This window comes from Mauremys reevesii, linkage group 15, assembly GCF_016161935.1.
Source record: "Mauremys reevesii isolate NIE-2019 linkage group 15, ASM1616193v1, whole genome shotgun sequence".
In the NCBI taxonomy this organism is placed as follows: Eukaryota; Metazoa; Chordata; order Testudines; family Geoemydidae; genus Mauremys; species Mauremys reevesii.
In genome coordinates this window covers 31,991,148-32,007,555 of record NC_052637.1, presented here as the reverse complement: position 1 = coordinate 32,007,555, position 16,408 = coordinate 31,991,148, and the positions used below count along the sequence as shown (strand labels likewise).

At 51.5% G+C, this 16,408-nt stretch overlaps 1 protein-coding gene across 2 annotated transcripts; it reads left to right on the top strand.

Moving 5' to 3' along the window:
• Positions 1 to 310: 310 nt before the first annotated feature.
• On the top strand, positions 311 to 16,207 carry HEATR9 (HEAT repeat containing 9). Of its 2 annotated transcripts, XM_039500422.1 has the most exons (15): positions 311 to 574; positions 935 to 984; positions 2,188 to 2,357; positions 3,678 to 3,792; positions 4,048 to 4,104; positions 5,917 to 5,973; positions 6,596 to 6,656; positions 10,950 to 11,392; positions 11,846 to 11,938; positions 12,584 to 12,703; positions 13,242 to 13,315; positions 14,296 to 14,347; positions 15,254 to 15,340; positions 15,427 to 15,518; positions 15,926 to 16,207. In XM_039500422.1, exons 1-15 carry the CDS (start codon positions 478 to 480, stop codon positions 16,008 to 16,010), a joined length of 1,653 nt encoding a protein of 550 aa, XP_039356356.1. In that variant the 5' UTR covers positions 311 to 477; the 3' UTR covers positions 16,011 to 16,207. The 2 variants fall into 2 exon arrangements, with proteins under 2 accessions (XP_039356356.1, XP_039356358.1); XM_039500424.1 differs by lacking the exon at positions 15,254 to 15,340.
• Positions 16,208 to 16,408: the final 201 nt, after the last annotated feature.

The window sequence follows — 16,408 nt, the reverse complement described above, 5'->3', positions numbered from 1 at the left end:
AAGGTCTATATTCTATAGATACCATTGTATTAAACCCCCCTCATATTGGCAAATGACAATGGGAGCTGTGAGAACACATCCCATATGATGAGTATCAAAATCCTAGTGGTACCATGCCTCCCTCCTCTTGCTTTGACTGCTCCTTGACCCCTAGTTATTTAGGATCTTCTCTCTCTCTCCTATCTGCTATTACTTGCCTACATCTTTTGCCTGCATGGTGCCTGGAAGAGACTCTGCTGGATGAGACTAAGGAGGTGGAGGAATGTGATGATGTCATCATAACCACTTCTTATGACATCATCCTAAGGCCATCTCCAGGGAATCTTGCCTGGAAGTGAATTCCCAGCAGCATTATGGGGTCCCGTCACTGCATCTCTGTCCATCAGTTGCCTCTCCCACAGCATAAGCCTATGGCTCACTAGATCAATGGCAGGGATTTCTCTGGAGCTGCTTTGAGGCTCCCAGAGAGGCTTAGAAATGGGGGGTATAAAGATGCCCTTAAAGAGGCTTCCAGGTGCTGGTAGCTTAAGAATGCTGTCCTGGAGCCCCATGGCTGAGCAAGAAGAGACAACAGGTGAATTACACTGTTGGGGAAAGAGCATGGATGAGACCCAAGGTGGTTCTGTGAAGAGGTGCTGGATTTCCTCTGTATAGATAAACAAAGATGAGGGGTAAATTCCCAAGGCTGGACTCTGCCAAGGATGGAGAGAACCAGTGTGGTCTTTCAGGCGCTAGTCTTAGCACAAGTGTATTTGCTTAGCGACTTCATGTCATGTATACCTTTGTCACTTCCTGTGGGGATTAGCTACATTAGGCTGGAGCAGGTGAGGACTCGAGGACCAGGAAGTCATGTGATCAGTCTTGATGGGGGGGGGTGGGAAGAGCCCAACATCCACTTGCTAGCCTGGTAATTTAATATTTTTCCTTTTCTCAGCTGACAAGAAGGAGCTGCAGTTCAGGGTCTCAAAGCCCTCCTGCCACCAGGTATGGTCCTTGTTGCTGCTCTTGGTGCTCGCTCAGATCTCATGGTTGCGGAGAAGGGAATTGGCCTCAGTCATGGATCTCTTCCTAAAGTTCCTTCCCTACCCACAGGAAGAGTTCTCAGGCTTCCCTCCTGGTGCGGGCTGGAGCAAAGAATAGTGTACCAGTGCGTCTCGTTTTCTCCCATGCAGTGATAACACCATGGGTGCATACTTGTTCGATCAGAGGGACTGACAGGACTCCTGAGTTCCATTTCTGCCCCGCCAATTTGCTGCCCCAATTATTTGCTGAATGACTGTGAGCATGTTATTTAGCCGCTGTGCCTCAGTTTACCTGCACCTAAAACCTGGTATTATTTCTAAAGCATCACAAGTGTCCAGTGCTTCACAGGTGCAGAAAAGAGACTTTTTACCCCGAGAAGCTTACAAGCTGGGTAGACTTAACACAGCAAGGGAGGACAAACAGAAGGAGCGTGTGGGGCGAGGCGAGTGAGAAGGACACACTATGATGGTAAAAGATCATGAGCCAGGCTTTGGTATCTGTCCCGTGATTTACATTCAGCTCTTCATCATGGGAATGGAGCACCTGTTACGTTTACATCCTAGTAGTGTCTCTTAAAATATATATCCGTGGCTGGTGTATAGGATTTGTAGATACAGTAAGGTAAATCCTCAGCTGGTGGGAAGAGGTGTGGTCCCACTGGAAGTCAACGGAACTCAGCCCTCTGTATATCTATGTAGGCTTCTAATTTTAAGGGAGTAAACTCTGGCCAGCAGGCAGGAGTGGATGACCCACGTTTGAGATCAGTGTGGAAAAGCGGACTCAGAAAGCGAGTCCTGATGAGGGATTTAAAGGAGCAGAATGAAGCTGAGAGGCCCAGAGGATCCCAGATGGCATTTCGGGCAGGGGGCACCATGAAAATGAGCGCAGCATATTCCCTCCCGGGGGTATTGGGAGAGTTAGAGATAGTTATTGACTGTAAATTGCTCTTAGAGCCTCAGGCTAAGTATTAAAAGCGCTAAGTATTAAAAGCCCCAGTCCACAGTCACAGATGCAGAAATATTGCACCAGCCTGTGAACTACGTTTCAGACAACTGGGGCTGTTTGCTTTGTTCCTACAGCTCAACGGGGCATTTTCATGCAACTCGTCATCCTGGTGCTGAGATCGATTGGGGGTTTATTAAACAACATTCTCTCCTTCCTCAGACTCCTTGTGAAATTCTCCCACTTCCCCCATCCGTGTGGAGGAAAAGCCCCCTCCAGCATGGCTTTAACCAGCCTTCCATAGTGGAGCAGCCCGGGTTGACTAGCCGGAGGCAGCGATCTGCCTACGAGATTATGGCCCAAAGGAAGAAGTCAATGATGGAGAAGAAAAAGTAAGAGACACAATGGCAGGTTTTAACTTTCCAGCAGAGCTCAGTCTGTCTGCCCTGTGCTCTGGACCCATTCCAGCCTGAGCAGTTACATTCTGCCTGTCTCACTTCCCCTTGCGGTTCCAGTGTTCTTCACGTACTACCAAGCGCTCTCGCAAGCTAAGAACAGTTAGGCTGGGTCTGTACTTAGAGAGGAGACCCCTAGGGCAGGGCTCCTCAATGCCTAGTCCCTGAGCCCAGTCCAATGCCAGTCCCTGAGCTCTCCCTCACCCAGCTTAGGAAGGCAGCAAGCCGGCCCCTGGTATCAAAAAGGTTGAGAAACACTGTGCTAGGGAACTGCTATGAACCACAGGATATGATGTTAGTGACTTAGGGTGTATCTACACTGCAATATGTGCCTACATCCTGACTGGCAGGGGTGTGTTAGCCAAGCCTGCCTCCCCAAATCCACGTTGCTGACTGAGCCACACACCCTCCAAACCCCATATACCCATGCCCCACACTGGTGCTGCAGCAACACAAGTTTGCCACTAGCATTCCTGGGAGCATAGTTCTTAGTGCCTCAGCAGCTGGAGCCATTCTGGGGACTGGTTTGTGATGTGCTGTGGGAGAACTTGGTGGGTAGCATTCTTCCTTCGGAGTCAATACTCCACCCCTGTTCCAACCTGGCGTTAAGGGGATCCAGAGTGCTGCTGGTGGCTGCTGGATCTGATGTGAAGCCAACATCCCTGTGGGGGTTAAAGATCCCAAAGCTCTTCTGGCAATGGAACAGATGTTAATGGGACACTTGTCCGGTCAAATGTGCCCCCTAATTTAGGCCATGTCTACACTCAAGAGCTTACAGAGGCCCAGCTGTACCGATGCAGCTGTGCTGCTGTAAGATCTCTCGTGTAGCCGCTCTATGCCGACGGGAGAGAGCTCTCCTGTCAACATAATTAAACCACCCTCAACGAGCAGCAGTAGCTATGTCGGCGGGAGACGCTCTCCCATTCTACAGACAGGAGGGGGGAATAAGACTTCATTTTTCTGTCGCAGCTATTTACCTTTGAGCAGGGACTCTATCATCATTATATGAATGTACAGCACCTTGCACAATGGAGGCTTGATCTTAGCCTCCAGTCACTGCTTCCCATCTGAAGATCATGGATGTGTGAGATGGGATGCAATTAGGAGCTCTGCACCCAGGACAGGCATGGATTTCTGCTGCATGGATTGTCCAGATACCATGACTCCATAAGCCAGGTGTGAAACACAACAGGTGTTACATGTGCTTTACATTCAGAAGGGAAATAACCTGTGATGTCTCCTCTTCTCTGTGGCCAGGCCTGACTTCCTCCTCTCAAAGTTGCTAAAGTCCATCCACAGTTTATACCCAGCGAAGATTAAATGGAAGGACACAGATCCTGAGATCAAGATGCTGCAGCAGGAAAGGATAAAGGTCAGGAGCTAAAACTCCTGGTTTACAAAAGGGGTGCCAGCCAGGTCTCCCCATTCCAGTCCCATGTCTTAGCCACCAGACCTTCCTTCCTCTCCTTACCGGTCACCACTAGTACTTGGTGGTGCGAATGACCATGTTGCACCTGGGGTACAGATACTCCACAAAGAAGGGATGAGATGTTTTGCAGCATGTAGCTAACATTTGCAGGAGGGCTTTGAATCCATCAACACATCAGCGCTCTTTGTGTGCCCACAGGAGCTCATGGAGAGCTTGGCTTCTTCTGTGGAACAGGAGCAAATCTACGCTGCTCAGGTGATGTACAGGACTTCGTTCATCACTGTCTAGGATGTAACTAACCTCAGTCATGTTTCATAAACCACTCCAGCTGAGTCTGATAGAAGCCATGGCTGGAGCAAATCCCAAGCCTCCAGGCAGTGAGAGGGAGAGGGGGAATCAGAAGTGCAGGACTGGAAGATACCTCAAGAGTTCTTCTAGGCCGGTGCCCTGCACTCATGGCAGGACTAAGTATTATCTAGACCATCCCTGACAGGTTTTTGTCTGACCTGCTCTTAAAAATCACCAATGATGGAGATTCCACAACCTCCCTAGGCAATTTATTCCAGTGCTTAACTACCCTTACAGGAAGTTTTTCCTAATGTTCACCCTAAACTTCCCTTGCTGCAATTTAAGTCCATTGCTTCTTGTCCTGTCCTCAGAGGCTAACAAAAACAATTTGCCTCCCTCCTCCTTGTAACAACCTTTTACGTACTTGAAAACTGTTTTCATGTCCCCCCTCAGTCATCTCTTCTCCAGACTAAACAAAACCCATTTTTTCAATCTTCCCTCATAGGTCATGTTTTCTAGACCTTTAATCATTTGTTGTTGCTCTTCTCTGGACTTTCTTTGATTTTTCCACATCTGTCCTGAAATGTGGTGCCCAGAACTGGACACAATACTCCAGCTGTGGCCTTATCAGCGCAGAGTAGAGCCCTGGAACTCCCAGAACTTCTTTCGTTGTGCCATTAATATAGATCCGGTTGCATTGTAATGAAGTTGTCAGTGCAGGTGGCCCTGAGACAGGGAGATCCCTCTGGTGGCCCTACAAGTAGCACGGAAGATCATTCACCCAGCAGGAGCTGGCACTTTTTTTTTTCTGATGGGTTATAGTTATCTATTTTAGGATGTTTTTCATTTTCTTTATGCATTAATTAAATCAATCCAAGCTGTAGCACTTGTAAATACTTTAAGAAAACTATTTCAAAAGAAAAACTATTTTACACCATAATTGCTAGGTTCCCCCCAGCCAGCAGGAGAAATCCCAGGCACAAAGACAGGCTGGAGGACTCAAATTGAACAATGTGTCAATCATCAATCCATAGAAGGCCGCCCTTCATAATCATTAAATAACCTCCCTTACCCCCCCCCCCGAGGCTGGAAGTATCGTTATCCCCACTAACAATACTATTTCCATGCTCAGAATCCCTCCTACACGCGTCTTATTGTGACTTAGCGGCAGTAACTCACAGCAGTTACCTGGAGAACGTCCATACTGCAATAAAACACCCGCCGCGCCGCGCCCTCAGAGCCCAGCTCAGTCAGCTGGGGCTCGCAGGGCTCGGGCCGCGGGGCTGAAAATTGCAGTGTGGATGTTCAGGCTCAGGCTGGAGACCAGGCTCTGAGACACGCCCCCCCCCCTTGTGAAGTCTCAAAGCCCGGGATCCTGCCTGAGCCCAAATGTCTACCCTGAGATTTTTAGCCCTGCAACCTGGGCCCTGTGAGCCGCAGTCAGCAGACCCGGGCCAGCCGCAGCCACGCTGTGGGTCTTTTATTGCTGTGTAGACGTACCCCTGGAAGCATTCTCCGAGGTCCTGGTAACTGCTGAATGTTACCCCACTCCCAAGGCTTCTACCTAGGCCACGATGACCGCCAGGAGACCCCTGACTCCCCATCCCCTGGGCACACTGCAGGCTGCTGTGTGCTCATCTCAAGGCTGCCGTGCCGTCGTACTGTCTGTTGTCTCTGATTTCACACTGGGCTGGGCTGAGTGCCATCGGGAGTTGGGTCAGACGTCTCTAGCGATTGCTCCGACCTGAAGATTTGTATCTCTGCCATTTGTCTCTTTAGGCCCTGGGCTGCCTTAGGATCACTGATGAGTTTGTGCTGTCTGCACTTCGCAACACCGTAGGTATAACCCATAGGGACGTTCATTCTCATTATAATGTGTTTTTAATAACAACTTCAGCTTTAGTGCCTCCTGCTGTCACTGCATTACCAAGAAGTGGGCCTGACCTTTTCCTCCTCCTGAGAGCAGACTCATGGCTAAAGTGCCATTCACACGCGCTCTGCTGCTCGCTCCGTAATGGGGACCTGGGTCAGAGGAACGGACTCGTGGCACTGCCAAGTCACAGGACTGACATGGCTGGGGTGGGAAGGGGAGGCGCGCTGCGCAGGAGATGATCTGAAACTCAGGGCCGCGGGGAGGAAGATGGCTCAGCCAGCATCGCTTATTCCACATCATCCCTGAGCTGACGCTGGATCTCCCAGGCTGGTGCGCGTGCTGCACTCTGGTGACTAGATTAGTCCAGGGGTCAGGATGCGGGAGAGTGATTTATCAGGGAAAGGGAGACAGCAGACCTGAGGGCATGGAGACTAGATTTATTAGGGTGGGGAGAGATTCAGTCGTTGGGATATTGATGCCCAAATTAATATAGAAAACTTGTGTAAAAGGTTAGAACTGCAGGGGTAGGAAGTGCAGTGCTAAGTGGCTTTTGTCCAGCCTGCTAAGGGGATCTGTTTTTTCTAGCTCCAGGTATCCAAGAGTCAGCCCGTGCGATATGAAGTAACTAGGACCCTGGTTTTATTTGGTGAGTGATTCTTCTAGTCACTTTTCTATGTCAATGCAGCAGCTCCCAGCTCTCTGACCCATGGATCAGGGAAGGTGATTAGACACTGCAGTATTGGCCTGTTGGCACCTACTGGGCGTAAATCCCTCTACAGCAAGAGGAAGATCTGCCTGCTCTTTCATTCCCTCTGACAGCAGCAGTCTTCACAGTCTCAGGCTTTCCAGTGTAATAACCAATGGCTGTAATACATCCATGTAACCATGCAAAGGAGGCAGCCCTATTAACTTGCTGTGCATGCTAACGAAGTTGCGTCTGATGTTGGTGAAGTGTCTTGCAGAGCACAGTAACATCATTAGACAGTACAGGGCCAATGCGCCCAGCCAAAAAATGTAGGTAACTTTAAATTAAGGTTGTCACAGTAAGTAATATACACGTCAGAAATCATGAACACCGAGAAATGTTCGCTTAAATCCAATCAGCAACACTTAACTATTGCAAAGGTCTGGAAATGAAAACTTACGGCAATTACAAGATAAAAACAAACTACATTAAGATGGAGTTAAAGCTGAGAGTACGTGTCAGTAAATTAAAGATATAAAATATTATAGGAATGTAACTGGTACTTATTGTGCAACCAAGCATTACAAATGCAGGAAATTCAGTCGTGTTTCCATAAAAGAAATGCACAGTTAAAGCACCCAACCTTAACTCTGCCCTGCAGTGATGCCATACTATAACCAGACATTTGAGCTATGTTGTATTATAAAGACATGTTAGTGTTGTTATGGTCCCTAAAGCCCATACAGTTCATACATGCACTGACATGTAAACATTCTAATTCTACACTGACCCCAAAAATGTAGCCACTGAAAGCACAGTACAGTACTCCCGCCTCTGAGTTCCAGCGAGAAACTTTTTAACAAAGGCGTGTTTCCATACACGGCACTGATGTCTCTATAGCAACTACAGCTGCCTGGCACCAAGCTCCAGAACAATACCCTTCAAGGTCTGTTGCACACACACCTCTTCTTACTGCAGAATGGTAACATTTTAATTATCAGATTAATTAGACATCACATAAAGAACAGCCTGGTACCTAATACTGCTGTGTAACTAATATATCTTCCTGTTACCGAATTGAGAATACAGGAGGTGGAAATTGGCCTCTCTCCAGTGGAGCTGATTCAGACCTACTGCGGCTCCATCCCTGTATCCATAGAACAGCACATAACACTTGTATTATTGAGCCGTCTCACCCAGCCTTTCCTACGTCATGCCACTGTTTTAGATGACATTTCTGAACAGCCCTTTTTACTAGCGAAAAGGGGTCTGAACTGTTACTGAAATGAGATCTGCAACGGCTGTGTAAACGTTTCTGCTAGGCAGTTACAGAGCTGAAGAAACAAGAGATATTCATGCAGTTGTGCAGAGACCAACTTCCATCTGCTTGTAACTTGAATATCGTCTCATTAAGTTATTTGGCCTTCATGGACAAAGTTTTACTCCATCCCATCTCCGATCAGCCACGTTTCTCAGCCAACAGTGCTTTCCCTCGCCGAGTTTGGAGAAGTGAGCGTAAAAATTGGGCTTATAATTGAACTCTGATTTCACCCTTCGCTCTGGAGAGACGAGTCTCTTTGTAATCCGTGGGGCAGAATGGTGCAGTTGCCTAAACACAAGGGCAAGAGCCAGGAACCCTTTTTAATCCCATCATTGACTCCTTGTATGATTTTGTGCAAATCATTCCTGGACTCATTTTTCCAATCTGTAAAATGGGGATGACATTTCCCTCCCAGAGGTGCTGTGCCTGTTGGCTAGTTATTGTCCATACAGTGCTTTGAAGATGAAAACATGTAAGCTGGTGCAGACTCACCCCTGGCAGCGCCTCCTGCTGGTCGTCCTCAGGAATTAGCTCTTGGACCCAGGAGCGCCCTCTGCAGGCTGGTAATCCACTTGCCATTGGCCCCCATGTCCCTCCCAGGACCACAGTGCCCTTATCCCCAGGTTCTGCCTCCTGCAGTACCCCACAGTCTTACTGGGTTTCCCCACCCCAGGGGACCCTCCCCACTCCCTATCCCCACATCACCTCAGTCGTGGCTACTGCCAGTCTCTGTTTAGCCCCTGTGCCCTGGGGCAGACTGCAGTCTATCAGCCAATCATCACAGGCAACAAGGGGTTTGGACTGGCTGCCTTAACCCACCCTCCAGCTGCCCCCCTGCAAGCCCAATACTGAGGAGGCCTAAAACTAGACCCTGCAGCCTGGGGAGTTGCTGGCCTGGGGCGTCCCAGCTCCTAAGGCCTTGCCTTGCCTTGCCTTGCCTTGCCTTGCCTTGCCCTGCCCTGCCCCGCCCCGCCCCGCCCCGCCCCGCCCCGCCCCGCTGGTGAGTTCCCCAGCAGCCAGGCCTGTCTCCCTCTCCAGTCAGAGAGAGACTGCTGCTTTGGGCTTTCCTGGCCTTCTTATAAGGCCCTGTTGCCTAGTTTGGGGCGTGGCCCCAGCTGCAGCCACTTCCCCCAATCAGTCAGGGTTTTACTCCCTTACCCAGCCCCAGCCCTCTGCAGGGCTTTTCCAACCCCTTCGGGGCTGGAGCGGATGTTCACCCCGCTACACAACAGCTATGTAAGAATTAAGTGGTATTAAGCATAGAGGTGTATACATGTGAATTTGGGACAAGAGCGTGTGGTTTGTTTTTGTGGATCAGGGATCTGCCACAAAATTCTCAGGAGGCAAAGAGAAGCTGGTTGTGACTAGCCATCCGTAAAGAACATAACATGTCTTACGCTGTCTCTCTACATATTCTCCATCCAGTGAGGCCTTATCTCTGAGACCAGGGAAGAGAGGTTTAGGTACCTCAGGAACATCTCTTAGGCTAAATAAATTACATTATAAATCCTTGATATTGTATCAGTCTGTGGCTCCCAGAGGTCTGTTCCAGGGGACATGAATAGGCAGGTGTAGTGATGGGGTGTGTGAATGCCGTGGTGCCTGTTAGGGGGAGTGAGGAGAGCTCTGGACTAGGATGTGGGAGGTTTGCGATACAAAGGGTCATGGGGCAGGATCCATAGCAGAGTTTCTGCTAGTAACGGGGAAGCCGGAGAGCAGGATGTCAGCGGGTGAGGGAAGAGCCGCTGGAGTGGGTTAGGAGAACTTCTGCAGGGGGTTGGGAGGGGAGGCAGGTGATCTTATTCGCTCCAGACTGAGTCCTGTTGGCCTGTGTTCCAGCCCCTGGTGCTGTTGCACAGGTCGGAGTCCCTGCCCTCACACCCTCCTGTGGCTGGAGCGTTTGTTGCCCTGTGGGACTGAACGGGAGGATTTCTCCATTACTGTGTTACAGAGAGAGAGGCTGTGCTGGCTGCAGAGCCGCACATCAGCGCAGGGCCCGGGAAGTGAGCTGATGCATCCTTACCACAGGATGGCTCTGTGGGATCAGATCTGGCTCGGAGACTAACCTGGGAGCCAGTGGGGGGCTCAGAGCAGGGCGGCTCCCTTCCTGCCCTTAGAGAGCCAGGACAGGACAAGACCTGGTGCTTTTAACTCCTTGCTTGCCAGGAGCACAGAGGGGAATATGTGTGCGTAGGACCTGGCCAGCTGGTGACAGGGCACGGAGATGGGTGGAGGGACACAGGGAAGGATAGAATGGATGGGGGAAGGGAAGGAGGGATGCAGGGAGAAGACAGAAGGGGCAGGGGGAGTCTGTATGTGTGGAAGAAATGCGCAGGATGATGGCTCTTCTCCTTGAGGGGATCCCTGAGGGGGTCATGCAGGGGACTCATCTGACTAGGGTTCCCCCGGACGCAGACTGGGCTCATGATAGGAGGGAATTGTGAAAGGGGCCAGCCTTGAGGATGGCCTGTTCCTTCCCTCTGGTGGCTGCTGTTTAATTACAGAGAAAGGGCTGAGCCACCACGTTCAGCTCAGGTGTGAGTGCGCTCTGCCGCTGGGCCCATCTCTGGAGAAGTGATACAAGGGAATGGGGTCCATGCTGCCAGGAGAGAGGCCTGCATCCACCAAAATCTGGCAGGTTCCCTGGGCTACTTCAAGCCTAAGCCCCTCTCCACAGACAACACCCCCCCCAACCCCAGGCTGGAGAGGCTCTTGTCTTTTTCCTGCTCCTGGGTCCTTTTAATATTCCTGCACAAGGAGCCATCCAGAGCCTACTGCATCAGGTGGCTCATGGGCAGCAATCAGCGGTGTGCCATCCTGCTGGTCTGCTGAGTGTACCCCTGGCACCCAATTCCCAGCGAGCTGCCAGCTGCCTGGGCTCTGGTGGTCAGAGTTGGTCATTGCCTTCTGGTTTTGTGCTGTGCTTGGGGCAGGTTGCCTGGATGCCGCTGTGGTGAAGGAGCTGATCAGACACCTGAAGAAGGGAAGCCCGACTCAGAGAAAGGATCTCCTCGCTGCTCTGACGGTGGCTTTGCACGCGTGGGCTGCTGGGCCCGAATCCAAGGTCACGGCTCCTGCTGAAACTGGATCAAAGGGCTCAGGCTCTGCCTTTTCCCGGTGCCAGTACCGCCCGCCCCAGTATGAGATGAAACACAATCAACACCACTGCTCTTCCTTTCTGTCCCAGCGGAGTGTGGTGGGTGCCCAGGCCAGGCTCGTCGGGACCCTAGAGCAGCTGGCAGCCTCCCAGGACCGCACAGATGACTCGGTCCTGTTGGCAGCCACCTGCTTGGTGTATCTGGATGCTTCCAATCCCGCTGCCCTGGAGGCGCTGCTGAGGTGCCTGACCCAGGAGAACATGAAGAAGAAAATGCAGGTGCGGATCCTGCCTGACCACAGATGACTTTGTCCTCCATCCTCTCCTCAGTCCACGCCAGGGTCACTCATGAACCTTTCCCAGCTGCTTTGCCCATTGGTTTCCATTACCTGGGGAAGATGAAAACAGGCAGGGTTGTCCCAGACTGTTCCCTCACCCACAACCTGGTTCAGGATGGTGATCCAGAGACACCACTGCCTCAAAGTCTCTCTGTCTGTCTAGACAGGCACATCTGCTCAGCTGTGCCCCTCTCTGCATTCTCTGCAGATGTGCAGCCGCTCCCCTCCCAAAGGGTCTCCCTTTGCCAATGGTTGCCCCGGCTTTGGATGGGAGAATCTGTTACAGTGCAGAGTACAAAACTTGGGGGTGGGGGTGTTATTGATACATGGGTTTAGACATGGGGCCCAAATTCTTCCTCGGAGTCTGTGACCCTTCTCTCCCGATCCCCTGCAGGCTTTGCTCATGCTGGTGAAGCACGTGAATGTTGTCAGCGCCGATATCATCCAGGCCCTTATAGATCAGCTTCGCCATTCTCCAGTGTACAAGGTAAGTAGGCAAAGCTACCACCATCCTTATTCTGTGGAAGTGGGGACAGGAACGCTAACCCACTGCCAGTGTTTCTTTCCCTCCCACTCTGCTCATTTCCATGGCCCTGTATTCAGGAGCCCCACTGCTGGCCTCCAGGTGTCCATAGGAGCCTGGTTACTCTGGCCATGTGTCCAGTGGCCAGCAGGGATGGCTCTGGCTGTCCCCGTGTCTATGTATCTTTATCCACGTGCCCTAAGGGTCATGCCTAAAATCTGGTTGCTGTTGTCCTGGTGCCTAATTGCCCAGTGGAGCATCCACATCTCCTAGTCTTTTGTAGTTGGAGAGACTCTTGGGTTTTTGTTTAGTGGGACACCTGGAGTGGGCCTCAGTTCTTCCTAGGATGGCACCACCTCAGCCTCCCCTTCTGGGCTAAAGGCACAGCAATGCCCTCTCCGGCTGGTGGCACTGCCAGCAAGGATCCCTAGCCTGGGCACTTGCTTCCTGCAGCCTGGAGAGACGTGGAGTGACCTCACTTGTAACACAGAGCCCCTCCCGCTCCTCCCTCTTCCCCAACACGCGCACACAGACACTTCCTGCTTGTGTCTCACCGAGGGCCTACGAGTGGCTGACCCAGCGCGCTCTCTTCATGCTCCTTCCCCACAGCATCGCGCCGATGCCGCCAATTTGCTGAGCACCGTTGGGCTGGAGCCGATCCGATGGGAAGGCTTGGAAGAGGAGGTGTTCCAGCTGCTGGTGGAAAAGCTGCACCAGGAGCCATTTCTGGTGAGGCTCGGGGCATGGAGGATTTAATCACAATGAAACGGAATAGCAGACTCCCTTTCCAAGAGAGCGCATCAGGGCCATGACCCCCGGGCCTTCCCTGCTCCAAAAAAGGGACATCAATGGAGCTTTTACCCCGACTACCTCCCTCTCCAATGGGCCATCAGTAGGGAGGATGTGCTAGTGAATTCACTTCCATTTAAACATGAGCCCAAGACACACTCAGGATCCAAAATCCAGCAGTATTTGAATCTGGTGTTTAGCCAGAGACCAGCCAAGAGGTTTGGATCCAGATCACCAGAACCCAGAGCCAGGTTTTGGTTCAGGCTAATCTTAGTCTTGATCTTATTGTTCTTCACTCTGGATTCATGTGGGGTCAACAAAACACTGAAAAGATGTTGGGGGCTGAGGCTGACCGATAAAGACCCCCCATGTGCACACACCCCACAGCCCCATGCTCACTATGCCGCCTGCTCTGAAATGTTCCCACCGCGGCCGCGCTGCATCTCCTTCCCGACCCACATCTCTCTCCCATTCACAGGTAGTGAGACAGACTGTGGCAATGACTGCGGCAGCTCTGCAGATGAAGAGGCGAATCTGGGATATTGTGGAGAAGTAAGTGGCCATCAGAAGAGCCAGAGACCCAGTTCTCTACTGCTTCTGTCCCACCATGCGCATTGAACAAAGCCCAAAGGCCGCTGACATGGTCTGGGTTGGATTCCAGGATATTTTCCCTGGGCCCACATCTTTAGGAACCAGCCTGCTAGGCTAATTTTCACTGGCTCGTTCACATCTCTCCTGGTTCCCCCGGTTCCAAGGCTTAGCATTTCCTCCAGGCCAGATGGCGGCTAGTGGTGACTGGACTTCCAGGCAGAAGCCCAGGGAAGGCACAGACATAGTCGCTTGGGTGGGACAGCCTTGGCCCTCCACCCAAGATCTTCCTCTTTCCCCAGTGGGTGTGCGGTGAAATTTAGCCACATCCAGAGTTACAGCACAAGCCCTCAGGTTTGGGGCTGGGGAAATCCCTGAATCACGGTGGATGTCACCAAACTGGGGGAAGTTTCACTTGGGATGATCTGAGACCACATTAAAGACACGCCCCCTCCCAAGCATCTCCTCCCAAAGGGCTTAATGTACAGAGCAGCTACCTCCTCACCTGCTGCTAATTACCTGGCTAACAACAGTGGGAGGAAAGGCTACAGCTTAGGCAGAAGGGGGGTGGTTGCCAGAGAGGCTGGGGGCTACCCCAAAGCAAGGAGCCACCTAAGGCCTGGACCCAGGAACCCCACAGAAAGTGGGCTGAGATTGCTGGAGACAGCTAAGCAGATTTCTTCCCCTCCATGCACAAGGCTGGGGAAAGGATCAGACTTTCTCAGGCCTTTAACTCTCCGCTATAATCTAGAGTAGCCAGCATAGGCTGGAAAACCAGGGTTTTAAAGGCCCGCAGTGGTCCCTTATGTTGAGAGGATGGGACCTGCATCCCCTCACAGTGGAGGCAGAAGACAAAAGCGTAGTGGGAGTGGCTCCCTTTAAACCCTGCGGGAGGGGAGAAATAGCCTCATTTCTCGCCGGTAATGCTGTGTGCATCGTGGCAGGCAGCTGAAGGAGAGGAGCGAGGTGAGCCGAAGACAGGCTGTGGTTTCCTTGGTAAGTCACGTTCTGTCCTGAACCACTAGATGTGTGAGACAAGCGTTACCCTGCAGGCAGCGTGTGGGTGATGGAGTGGGCTGTGTGATCTCTCTCTGGGCTGGATCCCCATCTGCCCTGTGTTTCCAGCTCCAATCCGTTCTCTGCTTGCTGTCCAGTCTATTCTGCCTCTCTCTGCCTTTCTCTCAGGTTCCTCAGACTAGGGCTCCACCCTCCCTATGTGACTTCCTTTAACTTGGGAGCTATGTATTAATCTCTTGGTACATCGCCGCCTCCTTCTCTTGGCCTGCAGCCTGTCTGCTTTCAGAGCAGCTCGGCTGGACCACAGCGAGGCCGAATGACTCCGGAAATGGCCAGTTGGATTGTGGAGCCTCCTGGGGGTACAAAATACAGCCTAGGCGGCTGGCTAGTGAAAGCTGTTACCATCCAATGGCCGGTTGGCTGGCTGTTCATTTTCTGCTGGACACGGTCCACACCTCAAACTGCTTCCAGAACTGTCCACCCTCATTGACAGAGTCCAGATATTGCCTGGACATGGAGACGGGCTGACCCACTCGGCCCTGGAGGTGATTCCTGGTCAGGACTGAGGTGCGTTGGTGGAGCAACGTGGGGGGAATCTTGCACAGATGCAGCCCTTGCTGTAGTTGTTTTGGGAACAAACAGAAGACTTTGGTCCCCAGAGGTGGGCATCTCATGACTCACACCAGCATTAGAGTCACTCATTAAAATAGCCCTGGTGTAATGTTACTGTGCACTGTAGACTTGTGGCAGTTATAACCATAGGGTGGTGCCTAATCAGCTTTGGAAACAAATCATCATGTTGTTAGATTCTTTTTTCAAACCGCTCTGGATTTTGATCTTTCAAAATGCTCCGTGACGCTCTGCTTCCACGTCTCCTGTCACTAGGGGGTCCTTGGTCTTCGCAATAAGAATGTGTTCTTTACCCTGCTGGAAATGCTGGAAGTGGACAGCAGTCCGGCCGTTCGCATGCAGGTTAGTGATGTTCTCCAGCGATGTGTGTGGTTCTTGGTGTCCAGGAGCAAAGGCCTCACCTGTGTATGTGTCACTTCTCACTGCAGGTCATTAGGACGTTTTGTACCCTGGGAATGAACAACACGCATGTGCTGAAAACCCTGATGCTCAAGGAACAGACAGATGAGGCTCTAGCCAGGTACAGTGCAGATTGAGGGATCAGAGGTAATGACCAAGGTGGGTTGAGGTTTTGGGGGGTGAGGTGCCACGGGGCTTGATTTGCTGGAGATCTGCAGCGATGCTTCTCCAGGTCACCTCTGCCTGTTTTGGGGTGGGTAGGCAGGTCTGTGAAGCACCAGGATTGATGTGAACAAACTCAGCTGGATTGAGCTAGGTAAGAAATGGACAAAGCATATGCAAACCCAGAAGAAGTTCACGTTGCTTCAGGGAACACATGAAGGAGAGGAAAAGAGTGGCCCAAAGGCAGGGTACACATCTCCGCGGTGTGGATAGAGGGCTAATCAAGGTCCAAGGGAGGGAAATTCTCCCCAGCGCCCCTCCTTTCCATCCTAATCGCTCATCGTTCTGTTTTCTCTCTGGTTTTAGAGAATGTGCGAAAGCTCTGAAGATCCTCCAGAAGCTCCCTGGTGCTAGAAGAGGCTTGGAGCATCAGATCTCTCAGCTCTCCTGAGGCCCCACTGTCTGGGGGTGGCCTGCCTCTGTGTGAGCTCAGAGGGAGTAGCTAACGTGGAGAGACCACAGGGGATTTAAAACACCGGCTCTGTAGCCAGGGGTTCTTCTGGACTGTGTGTTTTGCATCTTGTCTCCTAAGAGCGCTGGGAGATTGGAATATTCAGGGGTGTACGTGTAATAATATATTTTGTGTGCACGTTCATTTGTAGCATGTGTTTCTCCGTTCCTAGAGGCAGGGGGCCAGCCTCTTGGTACCATGGTCAGCAGCCAGGGTCTCTCCCTTAGCAGGACATAGTTAGCACTAGAGTCTGCTACCCACACCCGTGCCAGATAGTACCTTGCTACGCCGATTGATTTCACTGGGACTAGGCACTGAATGAGGTGCTACTCAAAGGG